General features: G+C 32.5%; 2 protein-coding genes across 16 annotated transcripts in view; both read left to right on the top strand.

Moving 5' to 3' along the window:
- The first annotated feature begins 2,338 nt into the window (after positions 1-2,338).
- On the top strand, positions 2,339-4,551 carry LOC132744519 (cholesterol 25-hydroxylase-like). The gene is made up of 3 exons (XM_060733263.1): positions 2,339-2,524; positions 2,758-2,855; positions 3,476-4,551. The coding sequence occupies exons 2-3, from the start codon at positions 2,831-2,833 to the stop codon at positions 4,381-4,383; spliced, it is 933 nt and encodes a 310-aa protein (XP_060589246.1). The 5' UTR covers positions 2,339-2,524; positions 2,758-2,830; the 3' UTR covers positions 4,384-4,551.
- Positions 4,552-8,904: 4,353 nt separating this feature from the next.
- Positions 8,905-14,408, top strand: part of LOC132744518 (EF-hand calcium-binding domain-containing protein 7-like) — a 44,733-nt gene continuing 39,229 nt past the window's right edge. For all 15 annotated transcript variants that reach the window (XM_060733261.1, XM_060733259.1, XM_060733249.1 and 12 more), the window contains exons 1-5: positions 8,905-9,062; positions 10,888-11,039; positions 12,758-12,823; positions 13,391-13,536; positions 14,162-14,248. In XM_060733261.1, the coding sequence (XP_060589244.1) occupies positions 10,907-11,039; positions 12,758-12,823; positions 13,391-13,536; positions 14,162-14,248 (432 nt within the window). In that variant the 5' untranslated portion in view covers positions 8,905-9,062; positions 10,888-10,906. The remainder of the gene's footprint in view (positions 9,063-10,887; positions 11,040-12,757; positions 12,824-13,390; positions 13,537-14,161; positions 14,249-14,408) is intronic.

Below are 14,408 nucleotides of genomic sequence, written 5' to 3'. Positions count from 1 at the left end.
TGTTAATTTGTTTAACATACTCGCATTGACAAGCTTGAAAAGATACATCCTGCCATAGGGTAAAAACCTTTTGTGTAAGGACGTTATCCAAGGTCAAGACCTTCGAATTAAGTGAGAATCTTCCCATCCCTCATATAAGAAGGATCTCGTTTTTTAGCTCGACTATTCGAAGAATATGAGAGCTATTGTAGTCGCCCCGGCGTCCGCGTCTGCGTTGGTTAAAGTTTTTTGTAAAGTCAAATATCTCAATTATTACTTGAGATATTCAATTGAAACTTACAATACTTATTTATAGTAACAAGGTACATCAGATTGACAAGTTGGATAACTCTGCCTAAAATATTGACAGAATTATGCCCCTTTTTAACTTAGAAATTTTGGTTAAAGTTTTTTGTAAAGTCAAATATCTCAATTATTACTTGAGATATTCAATTGAAACTTACAATACTTATTTATAGTAACAAGGTACATCAGATTGACAAGTTGGATAACTCTGCCTACAATATTGACAGAATTATGCCCCTTTTTAACTTAGAAATTTTGGTTAAAGTTTTTTGTAAAGTCAAATATCTCAATTATTGCTTGATATATTCAATTGAAACTTACAATACCTATTTATAGTAACAAGGTACATCAGATTGACAAGTTGGATAACTCTGCCTACAATATTGACAGAATTATGCCCCTTTTTAACTTAGAAATTTTGGTTTAAGTTTTTTGTAAATTCAAATATCTCAATTATTGCTCGAGATATTCAATTGAAACTTACAATACTTATTTATAGTAACAAGGTTCATCAGATTGACAAGTTGGATAACTCTGCCTACAATATTGACAGAATTATGCCCCTTTGGAACTTAGAAATTTTGGTTAAAGTGTTTTTGTTAAGTCAAATATCTGAATTATTGCTTGAGATATTCAATTGAAATTTAAAATACTTTTTTATAGTAACAATGTACATCAGTTTGCAAAATTGCATAACTCTGCCTGCAATATTTGCAGAATTATTTGCCCCTTTGAAACTTAGAAATTTTGGTTAAAGGTCTTCAAAGATATTTACTTGAAACTTTACACATGCACTTAGGGTCATAATTGGAGGCTGATTCATATCCCCTTTTCTACTTAGTCTCTTGGTTAATGTTTACATGCAAGTTTTACATATCTCAATAACTATTAAAGAAATTTATTTAAAACTTCACATATGCATTTAGGGTCATAATTGTAGGTCACTGACAAAGATCCATAATTCTATCTTGCATTTAGGCTGATTTTTCTCCCCTTTTTCAACTTAGAAATTTATGGTAAAGTTTTGCTTGTAAGCTGTTATCTCAATAACTACTGAAGGGTTTGTGCCTTTTTTGGGACAATTTTATGTATTAATAATAATAAAGCAGTGATTTACTTGATAAAACATCTTAATAAAAAGCCTTTGTACCTTTTCTGTCAAATTTATGTATTCATAGGTAATTAGTATTATTATACTCAATAAAACACCCTTGTGACATTACCTTCCGAATAGTCAAGCCAATACTGTATAATTAGACTCTCTCTAAGGCCTATAACATGAATTTATAAAAAAAAAAATTAGCCCTTTTGTGAACTTAAAAAATTTAACATTATCAAGGCTCTTTTACTATCAAGCACTTAGAATAGTCGAGCGTGCTGTCCTACAGACAGCTCTTGTTATTTTGTTTAGTCAGAATGCCTTCATAATCTTGTTTGAAAAAAATTCTGCAATTTTATTGCTATGAAAATAGTTGTGAAATTTGAATTGCGTCTGTGGTATTTGTTAATTTGAGTTCTAAATGTAATAAATCTCTAGTTTAATAAATTATAGCATTGTCGTACGTTTACTGTTGGTTCATGTAAAATTATACATGTACAATCGTGCACAGGAAAAAACATATCACCATTTTTTGTATGCATATTTTGTTTATGCCTACTCAGAAATCATAAATTGTAATCATAAACCAAGATATAATTTAAAAAAAAAAGTATCAGTTTCGGTGGAAAAAAACTGGATAGTAAAATACAACGCGCTGTAAAAAAATATAGAGATTTGACATATAGGTTAATGTTGTTTATGGATCATGGTCATATTTCCGTACCCAAAATGATGTATCATATGAAGCTGGGACATGCCAAAATAGTTCATAGTTCCAATCTAAATGTATGACTCCTTCATTGAAAAAGATGGGGGTGAAAAAAATCGGTATTTCACAACAAGATGTAGTATTTCTTTTGTGTTCCTTGATGTCTGAAACAAAATTCCATACGGCTGTGAGCAAGAGATTAATTAAGTTTTTACATTGTGATAGTTTAAAGTAGAACTTACGTAATTGACAATTGACGCAATTCAATTAGTATATAAAGAAATGTTAAATTACATGTGTACTGACAATTGAACTCACCGCTGTCTGGTAAAGATTAACAAGATCGTAAAGTATTTTTATACCGGATATATTGAAATACATTAAATCGATGACTTGTTTACAGAGCAGGCAGATGGACCTGAAGTTTTAAGGTAATTCAATAAATTACAATATTTTTTTGTTGTTTAGCTGATTGTTGGCGATGAAAATCATTTCACCTTACGGCCATTAAGGCTAAAATATATAGTATAACATAAGGTTAGCATAAGTTTATTTAGTATCCACATAAGTCTAATCATAAACAGGTATATAAATAAACATGTATATACGAGGGATCAATTGTTTGGGAGATGATTCGTTTTGAACGTTCTTATTTATTTTAAAGGATTTGAAAACCTTGAAGCAGTCATCTAAATTATCAAGTACACCGGAAAATAAAACAAAAAAGGAAGAGGAACATGGACAGATTTGTTAAAAGTTCAGGTAAGAAATGTTTGTTGTTTTTGTTTTTTATTTTTTCAGTGAATGAATGGCCTTCTGGCTCGAAAGATAGTTCAACTTTTATGGTTGATACCTTTTGATAAATTTATGGCAGTTAAAAAGGAACTTTTATTTCCTTCATCAGATAGTGTATTGATTGATTTACCTTGACGTATTCTGTATTGTCTAGGATGTGGAAGCTAGGGATATCGTATCGATTTATTCAGGGATTTATTTTGGTTCAATCATGAATGATCATTGTATCTGTAAATTGATATACTAATAGGTATAAACGATTGTTATAGCCCATTGTATCAACGAGGAAGTGGTGAATTTACTATAACAGCAGATCATTTCAATTAGATAAGGAAAAAACGTACAAATAATACGGTGTAATGCGAGTTGAACTTCACTTGTGGTAAAAAAAAATAAAGACATGTCTTTACTTCCGGCATGAATAATACCGCGTTTTTGTGGGGGGGGGGGGAAACCCGCGTACATTTATGTATGTGTATGATTATTTAACTCTATAAAATTAAGGCTTAAAATAATGACAGTCTCATCTTCAGGCATCACATTTCAAATATTAGTACTGTAACTGATAATTATCTTCTTTATTTCAGGCAATGATAAACAACCTCCTAATTACCACCATGGACAACAGTATGTCGTCGCTGCGCGGTGTTCTCTCGTCTTCGTTACTGTATCAGCTATAATGTATTATGATCATATCCAGACTTGCATCAACTCCAGTTATACATACTTACTTTCAACCTATCTCTTTAATTCAGTTTACTTTGAGACATTTTTTGCTACATTTTGTTATGCGGTAATCACTGTTTACCCATGGTTCATTAGCAAAATTAGAAAGTTGGATATTTATAAAATCGATCCGCACGTGCAATATGAGCATGTTACTTTTGTAGAGATATTTAAGATGCTGATCGTCTATAATACTCCATTGATGATGTTGGACACAATAACGGTCAAAAAGTACCACGGAGTAGATCCGTCCGTCTGGACTGAAAAGAAAAAAATGTTCATACAGTCAACACGGGCATTACCAAGTGCACCCCCGTCAGTCGTGGCAATAGCCGTCCAGCTTGTTGCAAGCCTTATTTTATACGACGCATTGTTTTTTATCATTCATTACGCACTCCACAAGAACTTCTTCTTGTACAAGAACGTCCACAGACAGCACCACGAGCATGGCGTGCTTCATAATCACGTTACAAATAAATTAACGATTGTTGAAAGAATAACTTTGATATTATCTGCCAATTTTGCACTGAAAGTTTTTAACAGCCACCCATTCACGCGGATGATATTCATTCCGATTTTTATAGGAATTCTGATAGAGAACCACACTGGATATGACATGCCTTTCGGATTACATCGGATAGTACCGTTCGGTATGGTCGGTGGCTCAGTGAAACATTTTGCACATCATCAAAGCGGCCAGGGAAACTACCAACCTATATTTACTTATTTAGACAAGCTGCTTTATTTATACTGTCACCGACGACATTAATGTTAGATCTGCATATAATTATACTATGATCCTTGCTAAATTAAGTTCTTTCAGGGATAATATATTGCTTTATCTATTTGTGTCCCTTGTGGAAAAATATAACAAGGCACAATATGATACAACTTTAGTTTTATAGTATATTTTGGATAATAAATCAACTGAAACAGACCGTGATTTTCTATAGGTACATGTACAAATATAAAGATCAAAGAGTCCAATATTCAGTTTGAAACTTAAGCAATAATTAGCGTATATTGAATGTTGCTATGGAGCTGATATATAAAAATAAAAAATGTGAACAATTTTGACATAAATTTTAAATCGTTTGATATATACATACTGCTTCAGAAACTAGTATACCTAGATTCTATATGCTTCAATGAAGAATTTATTAGTTGTGACGGTAGTAAAATATGATAGTATTTAAGTCATTGAAGCCATTTAGACTTAGTTTTGTTTGTTTGTTTATTTGTTTGCTTCGAGTTTTACGTCACATCGACGCAGTATAGGTCATATCGCGACGTTCCAGCTTTACTGGTGGAGGAAGACCTCAGGTGCCCGTCCGTGCATTATTTCAGGCACGAACGGGCACCTGAGTAGAACCACCGACGTTCCGTAAGCTACCTGGATAGCTTCCTCACATGAAAGAATCCAAAGTTCCTGTCGGGATTCGAACCCACAGCGGTGAGGGGCAAGTGATTTGAAGTTAAGTAAGAAAAATGACATAGGACTGAGGTCCAAGAATTTAAAAACACATTTTTTACATACATGTAAATCAACTGGAACACTTAAAACGGAAAATGTGCAAAAGATGATAAAAAAATATATTTAGAATTAACAAGTTGATAGGTCAGATTTTGTGCGATTCCCAGTCTGATATAGGTTAAAGGCGTTTAAACACTTCATTAATGGGTCATTTTTGCACACTAAGTCTTAATGATTTTTCTCAGTGAAGTTCCTCTAATGAAAACTTCCATTATTGAACAGAGCTGTTATCAATGCACATCTGCATGATTTAAGTACGAAGTTAAGTAAGGCTTCGAAGGGAATATTACTTATAACTTATAAACCTTTAAAAAAAGAAACGATTCGCACTTTTTGCAAGTACATGTATATGAATATTGAACTTTTTTGAAATATTATAATTGAGCTACCTGTTGGAAGCTTATTTGTGATGCTGTACATCTACATATCTTCTCTAATTCTAAATTAAGATAATTAGAGTATTCGTTATAAGCACTCCCATTATTATTGAACCAAAATCAATCAAAAAATACAAAATTAAGAAAATACGAATCGTACAGTTAGTTATATAATAACTATTAAAAGATATGTTTTAATGTATGTTTAGCAGGTGTCAAGATAGAGATCTCACTGACGTAAGTTGTATAAAAAAAATATTGTAATTAAGGTTAAACGCCATATGATGACGTTCAGTGATGTCATTCACGGTATTGTTATTGGGCGTCACTGTCATGACGACATAACTTCCGGTGTCCCATACAAGAAAAATGGCGCTCTTATATTTTCGTGCGAGGAAGTTCTAATGCTAGACATCTCTGTTGTAACCACAATCGCTGGTTTTGCAGCAGAGAAAATAAAATATTATGGCGAAGCAACTTTTCAACTTACGAAGTCTTCGTTCAACCAGTGCATAGAGAAAGTTGATAAGGAGAAAGTACAGGCGTATGCCTCAAGTGTTGCTGTATACTGTAGGAATAATCTAAGAGATTTACGATGTACAACACGATTTTATCTGAGGCCGAACAATATGGAGATGTTTTTGAAAAGGATATCCGAGCAAATCATTTTCCAAGACAGAGTGGAAGTAGATTTTGTTTGTTTTCTCAATAATTCGTTATACAGTAGACCAACGCATATAAACGACACGTGCAGTACAATATACTTTACATATAGGACACAAAATGAATGTTTTAACAATCTTCTAGCAAAAATCATTTGGTATGAACTAGATAAAAAATCAGAACTTAAATATATGCCTAAATCGGACAAGACAATACAAAACTGGAACAAACGTATAAATGAGAAAGACTTGGTGAAGAAACTTGGATCTCCGACAAAGTGGGATATATTTTACGATGATAGTGGTAAAGATGAAACAGAAAACGAGGAATGTCCAAAAGAAAATGAATTTAAAGACAATGAACAAATAAAAAATCAAAATATATTAGAATTAGAAAATGTCAAATTAAATACTTTTATTAATCAAATGCAAAAGATAGAAAAACATAAGCGGCGTGCTATGATGAAAAGTAATTCGCTTTTGGCAAATGATTTGCGACAACCTTTCAGTACTGAAAGTACCAAGAATAAGAAACGCCACGGTGTTATCCATTCAATTAAGAAAATGTTTAAGTCTGATAAATCGTCTTCTGCAAGTAGATCTAGTGTTTCACAACAACAAACGTTGTTAGGAAAATATGCAAAAAGTGCAGACAATCTTGACTCCTATGCTGAGAACAATTTAAAACATTCAAACATATATAGAGAAGAATCTGACATAACAAAATCATATTCGAAAAAAGATGTTGAAATGGAGAGAGAACCTGGTAAACAAAAGCAATTCAACGCCCTTGAAGCAGACGACACTGATAACAATAGTTTGATGATACATATCCCAATTAATGTGCAGAAAATTGTGTTAGTGAGAGATGGTCATAAAATAAAGTTAGAAATATAAGTGTTATTAACAATATAGTTTTTTTTGTTATATTAGTGTTCTATTTAATTTTTTCTACGATGTAAGTTCACCCACACTGTTATGCTACACTTCCGTTTATGTTTGTCAGTGTAGCAAGTACTAGTATGAATTTCTTGCTGAAAGTCACTGTGCAAAGCACAAGTGCGATCAGAGATCACATTTGTCGCCTGATGATAGTCAATTAAGCAGAAGTATTAAGGGGCGATTGGCCCGTTTGTTACCACTGTGTCGCGGTTACTTTGAAGCATGTTGCAGCTACTGTGTAGTAAGTAGGCGACACAAAAATCATAAACAAGGGCCATAAAAACCATTCGACCTGAAAACCCTTGTAATATGCGCAAGTACTTGAGGGACCAATCAATTCTGTACATTATTACTTAAATTGCATTAGTAGTATGAGAAGTGGTCCGTACAAAAAATAAAAAGGGCCATAACTCTAACGAAAATGATTGAACAGGAAGTTGCCGACGAATTTTTTTGACGGACAGACAGACGACGGAGAAGTGATCCGTATAATTAAGCTGTGGCTTCTTTGTAGCATGTTTTAGCTTCTGTGAGGCTGGCGACACAAAAATCATTAACAGTACAAATTACCTTTTTTATTTAAGGTAACTCAGCCAAATTTCACTCAAATTGAAAACCCGTGAAATATGCGCAAGTAACTGAGGTACCGATCAATCATGTAGTTTCACTGAAAGTGCATACGTGGCATAAGAGAAGTAGTCCGGACAAACTTAAAAAATCATTAAAAGGTCTTGTATCATAAATTTGGGACCTTTCTGTTGAAAAATGTGTCAGAGTTAAATCGTATACATATACATGCACAGTGCGTAAACTGGAGTGCAGGTATTATTACCCGCACTGCAGAGCATGCCCATTGATTGGCTCATTTTTGCTGGGGTTTACATATTGTGACGGCAGACAGAGTGAAAGCGACAAAAATATCATATTCAGATGTTTGTTCATTGGTTCCTTTTTGCCGGGGTTTCAAATTGTGACAACGGGGAAAGAGTTTTTATGCTTGACTATGATACAAAAGAGAAACAACACCAAAACACTCGGCAATCTGATTAATACTCGGGCGCTACGCCCCCTCGTACAAATCAGATAGCCTCGTGTTTCGATGCTCTTTCTATTACTTAACTCATTGAACTGGAAAAAGCCGGCGATATGTACAACTATATAGACTTGGTACTGATCAGTATTTCTGGTCTATTCGGATGAAATTGCACTCATATTTTTTGTACACGTTTTGTGACAGACGACGGTGAAGTGATCCCTCTGTGTCGCCGTTTCTCTATACCAGACGACACAAAAAACGTCTGGAATTATATGTATAACTTGATACAGTACAAACACTGAAAGATGGGCCTAGAATGTTGCATTGATCATGTGCTGGTCAATTGTGGTCCTTAAATGATACTGTCTTAAAAAATTTTATGAGGAGCATGCCGTGAAACATTTCTGAAAATAAATTAAAAAAAATAACATTTTTACTTCAGCATGGAGTTCAAGCTACAAAAGCATTCTTATTGACTTATAACATATTGTCCGATTACGTGCACAAAACTTTTTTTTTTTGGTCTCCTTGGTCCCCCAATTTATTTCATTTATAGATTAAACGATATATTTCATAGCATTTTAATTGAATTTTAAGTTTTGTAAACCAATTACAAATAGTTTTAATGCGTTAAAATCTTCGATTCATGTTGTTAACCATGACATTACCAGGGCGAAGGCCTAAATCAAAATTATGTACGGTTTGGTAACGGGGCATTCGGTAACGGCACTTGGCGATCTTTAATAAAACGGAAGCGTAAAATCTACATCTACGCATGTGCAGTAGCTAACAAATGGCGTACATAGTTTCCAAAATTTGACAGGTGTGAGGCACTTTGCAACTTATTCATAATACAGAGTCTGAAAGCAATTGCAAAGCTAACTTAACCCATTTGATGTAAGTTTCTTGTAACGATTTAAGATTCTTTTTACATTAATTTTCTACTGTCTGCAAGTTCAAACACGTTTTCGAACAAGCGTTTATTAGCAAAAGTGGGAGGGGAAAGGCGTTGTTTGTAAACAAATGTAAACAATTGATAACATTTTTACCATAAAATCAAATAATCAGCGACAAATGTGCATTACAAGTACGATAAATAGGCCTGAGGTTGCTGTTATTAGCACTCTCAATAGCAACGTCTAATCATTTGCAAATTCGTAAGGCTATTCATCTTTGTTTATTAAATTATCTGCTTCATATTGGGCAGCACGAAATACCCAAATATACCCAAATATTGCCCAAATATACCCAAATATTGCCTAAATATACCCAAATATTGTCCAATTATACTAAAAATAAATGTTTTATACTAAAAAGTGCTATTTTAATCATGAATACAAAATACACTTTCACTAAGATATAATCAAACATACCCAAATATACATTTTCCTATCATTATGTTTTGAACCAAGATACAGCACAGGTGCTTGAAACAAACTTTTTAAAGTTTTATATGGGCTATATACTATAATAAGATATATTATATATCTTTATATACATATATAGACCGTTAATGTAAAATATTTGATTGTGTGACTAGCGCCTGTGAGATACAGTATATGTACTCAATTAAAGCTATTTTTTTAATATTACGGACATTCTTCTTCTATATGATATGAAATTTCAACAAAATTACACCTTAGAAATGTAAGTGTAGACAACAAATATCATATCTTGAATTAAAATTGCATTCATAAAGAAGCGATATTGTAGATAAGCAAATGTCACAACTTATTTTCTTACAACATCTTAACTGCCCATTTCAACGGAATGAATGAAAGTTATAGCAGGCTAAGTCATATTATTTTATAAATATTTATTTATTTCTCATTATAATCTATATTTTATACAAACAAAAATAAATATTGCTATATTTGGGTATATTTGGGCAACATTTGGGTATATTTGGGTATTTCGTGCCGCCGTTCATATTCAATGGCTTCTGCCTGGATCTGGATGGCAGTGCCTTTCAGAATATAAGCAATGAGAGAGAGGAGTTAGTCCAAGTGGAATACGGCAGATATGAAGTTGTCCACTGTCTTTGCTTGTGTTAAAATATCACCCAATTTATTCCAATTGTCCATGGAAAAATTGATTAGTTATATCTTATAGTTTTACACTACACAGTTTTAAAGCATTTAGTGATTTATTATCTGATTTGCAATGTTATTGTTATCTGTGGCACAATTTTTGAAAGTCTTAGCTTTCACTGCATGTAGGTTTATTTGCTTGGGCTGGCGTCAAGTAGTCCTGGCAAGGCAGGGTTGGTTACAGACCCCCAACCACCATATAAAACATTGTCAGTCTGTCAGCCTTCCTTTCGGTCCTGGTGTGAAGGTAGTTTCAGATATCAAAGCATTTGTGTGACACACCCATGGGGCTTGTTGGTGTAGTTTCTTGTGATAAACTTAGCAGACTTTTCCTGGACCTTCTCACAAACTCTGTAAAAGTCATATGGCTTTAGTGCTGGAGGAAGACCTTAGGTGACCCTCAATGCCATATTTTATTCACAAATGGTCACCTTAGTAAAACCATTGATGTTCTGTAAGCTAGCAGGATAGCCTCCTCACATGAAATATTCCAATGTTCCTGTAGGGATTCGAACCACAGCGGGGTGGGGCAAGTGATTTGAAGTCAAATACCCTACCACTTAGCCGCAGGTGCCCCAAATTTAATAATAATTTGTTATATGATTGATTTATTGAAGTTCATTTTTCTTCAGCATTTAAGGTGAAGCAGCCATGTCATCATCAAGACGATCAAGCAGACAAAGTGACACTGGTAGTGAGATATTTCTGGAGTGTAAGGCTGCATTTTTGTCCATCTATGATGACATTAATGATAAAATAGAGTCAAAGAAAAGGCTAAATAATGGTTAGTACTTGATAAGCATACATTTGTGTTAATATTTTAATTAACATGTATATACTGCTGTGTTTTTGTTTTTAGTTTCCTTCAAATGATGATGATAATCTTAAAGAAGAATGCAGAGCTCCAGATAATTTTTTTGGCCGAGTGGTTTTTACCCCTCAAAATCTAGAGTGAGGGGTATAATGCAAATTCTGAAAAACTTAAGGGGTAAAATCTGTCAAAAAAGCATTTTGCATTTTTTATAAACAAATTAAACTTATTGTTTTTGTTTGTTTGTTTGTTTATTTTCTTTTTTTTTAGAAAAACTTTTACAAATAAAATACTGATTCAATGTGAAAGAATACAAAACATGCTCTATAAAGTCAGACTTCTAGAGTATACTGGAACTCAAGTTAAGGATACACAGCAAAATTATCAGGGCTTCCATTTTCAAAATTTGGAAGTCAAAGACTTCAAAATCGCTGATAATGGAAGTCACATTTTATAGGTAAAGAAGGAAAAGTATTAGATTTTGGAAGTCACAAGCCAAAATAAAAGAGTAATTTAATGACTCCCAACTTCAACTAGTGGAAGCCCTGAAATTATTTTATATTCTAGGAGTCAATAATTTTCTGTTGGCATGTACCTTATGAAATTATGTTAAAAGAAAAATAAACTAGATTTTTTTATCTTTCCTTAAAAAAAAAGTATTGGTCTGAGAGAAAATTGTCCGTAACTGTAGACTGGGTACGAAAATATTGAGTATAAAACATCCTCTTTCTAAAAATCAAATGTTTACACTTCTATTGTTTCACGCTTAAATTTTGACATACAAGAGTATTTTCATTTTGTCGTGCGTAACTTTGCCTCACGAATTTTGAAAGTGATGCGTATTTTAGATTTTCTATGCATATTTTACGCTGATACGCACTCTATCTGGAGCTCTGAGAATGTCAATAAGAATAATTAACAAATTTTTGATTAATATGGATGACTTTAAACATTTACTTTTTATAATAATACATAAATTTGTTTGAACTTTCTAATCTAAATGACTATACAAAACTTATTCTTTTTTGTTTTATGGTATACTTTATGATACATTTATTATGGATGTTATTGAAATTGTCTAGTCTACTAATTTGATATATTAAAGGCACATTCCTGCTAATTTTTATGAAAATTTGGTAACAGAGTAGAAATACGGTGAAAAATACTGCAAATCAGTAATTTCTCGCACATTACATGGAAATAATTACTTTTATCTTGCACCTTTTTACTTTTCTAAAAATCACTGTACATTTTGTCTCAAGTTTGATTTTCTTGAAATATTTTGGCATGCAGCTTTAAACTGACCATACACCTGAAATATGTAGTTTCTTGGATAAATAAACAACTATACCAGTCCACTTTATTATTGTGTAACTCTGTAGTAAACAAGCTCATCACATCACATGACATCATATTTTGTTGCAAATATTTGAGCCACGCCATGACAAAACCAACATAGTGGGTTTGCGACCAGCATAGATCCAGACCAGCTTGCGCATCCACGCAGTCTGATCAGGATCCAGGCTGTTTGCTATCAGTTTCTCTACTTGTTATAGGGTTGGTAAGCGAACAGCATGGATCCTGATCAGACTTCGCGTATGCGCAGGCTGGTCTGGATCTATGCTGGTCGCAAACCCATTATGTTGGTTTTGTCGTGACGCGGCTCAATTATTTTGAACATTTATTTACAGTATTACAACAGTCCGGAAGAAATCCAACTAAGGCAGCTCTTAACAAGTACTGGACAAAAGACACAGGTAAATTGAATTTCTGTTTGGTACTCTAGATGTGAATAATGCCAATCAATACTTTTCAGCCCTTCTCATCAGTCTTTCAATAAAATCCCCAGGCACAATAGTAAGAATACACAGAACAGATACAGCATTTTTGTGTAATTTACACAAAAAAACTAAATATGTAAACAAATACACATGTAGTAATGAAGTAAATGCTAGGATTTGTTGACTAAGTTTATTTTAATATATTGCATGAAAGTACACCTAAATTAAGAAAATATACAGATTTGAGAATAAACAATACATTAAGTTGGGAGATAATTATGAAAAATAATTGTCAGAGTTCCGATTGGAATAATGCTTTAATTTCTACATTTTGTATAAGATATATGATTATAAGATTCTTTGCAGATAAGTTATAAACAAATCAGTTACTGTACATAAATATATTAAATATTTCAATTTGTGTAATACACAATATAAAAGGAAGTTGAGAATTTATTTTCTATAAAATGAAAAAAGAACTACAAAAAATGTTATTGCAAGTTTACAGGGTATATGAATGTTTATTGTTAATTAATATTTCAGAGGAGTTGTCATTCAATGATTTTGTGGACATTTGTCGTAAAGAACCCGTGACTACAGCAGATGATTTGATGAAAGCTTTTAGAAAAATTGACATCAACGGAGATGGCTACATATCACTAGATGAACTCTATAAAATCATGAATGCTGTATGTATTGAAGACTTGAAGAAAATCTTCATAAATTTTAAATTGCAATATTTTGTTGACATTTTACTTATATGTTAAGGGCATAACAATTTACATGTAGTATGTTTACATCATACTTATCTCAAATGTATTTATTGTGTACACACCAATTAATTTTTTGGAATTGTTCATTGTCAATGACCAGTGGCTTATCTCATAAATAAATGAGTTGAGTTGAAGTTTTTAATATACAAATGTTTTTCATTACTTTTGGTCTACCATTTTCACATTTTGATAAAAAATATTCAAATTAAAAATGAGTTTTGACATGAATCTCATAATTATATTTGTTTACAATTTCTGTTTAGTTTTCACATGGCAAACACAAGTTAAGCAAATTTCAGTAAAAAAACCCAACAAAAACGCACATTTTAGGGGACTGAAAAAGAAAGTGTATATTTAGGGGTCACTGTAGATTATGAAATTTATAGGGAAATTTAAAAACAGATGTAAGAATATACCAAGTAGGAGGGGTTTCCAGAATTGTTGTAATTTGCTCTTTGAAAACTTCAGTTATATGATATTTCATGTTTTATTTTTGAGATAAGGATTAACATATATTTATCATGTTTCTGTTTTATTGTAGCAAGGGGAGAGTATGTCAAGAGATGATGTGAAGAAAATGATTGATGAGGTAGATGAGAATAAAGATGGAAGACTTGACTATGGGGAGGTAATTCATCAGTTATACACTCATTCTATACAAAAATTTTGAAACAATCAAAACCCTTTAACACGGTTTACTACTGTATATAAAATCATTTTGTTACTATATTTTGAAAATTCTTATTTAGATATATATAAAAAGGAAGAATTTTTACAGGAGAAAAAAG

This window comes from Ruditapes philippinarum, unplaced genomic scaffold (assembly GCF_026571515.1).
Source record: "Ruditapes philippinarum isolate M1 unplaced genomic scaffold, ASM2657151v2 ctg2054_1_1_1_1, whole genome shotgun sequence".
Taxonomy (NCBI): Eukaryota; Metazoa; Mollusca; class Bivalvia; order Venerida; family Veneridae; genus Ruditapes; species Ruditapes philippinarum.
Note: the sequence above shows the minus strand (reverse complement) of the source record. Positions and strands in the feature narration are given on the sequence as shown.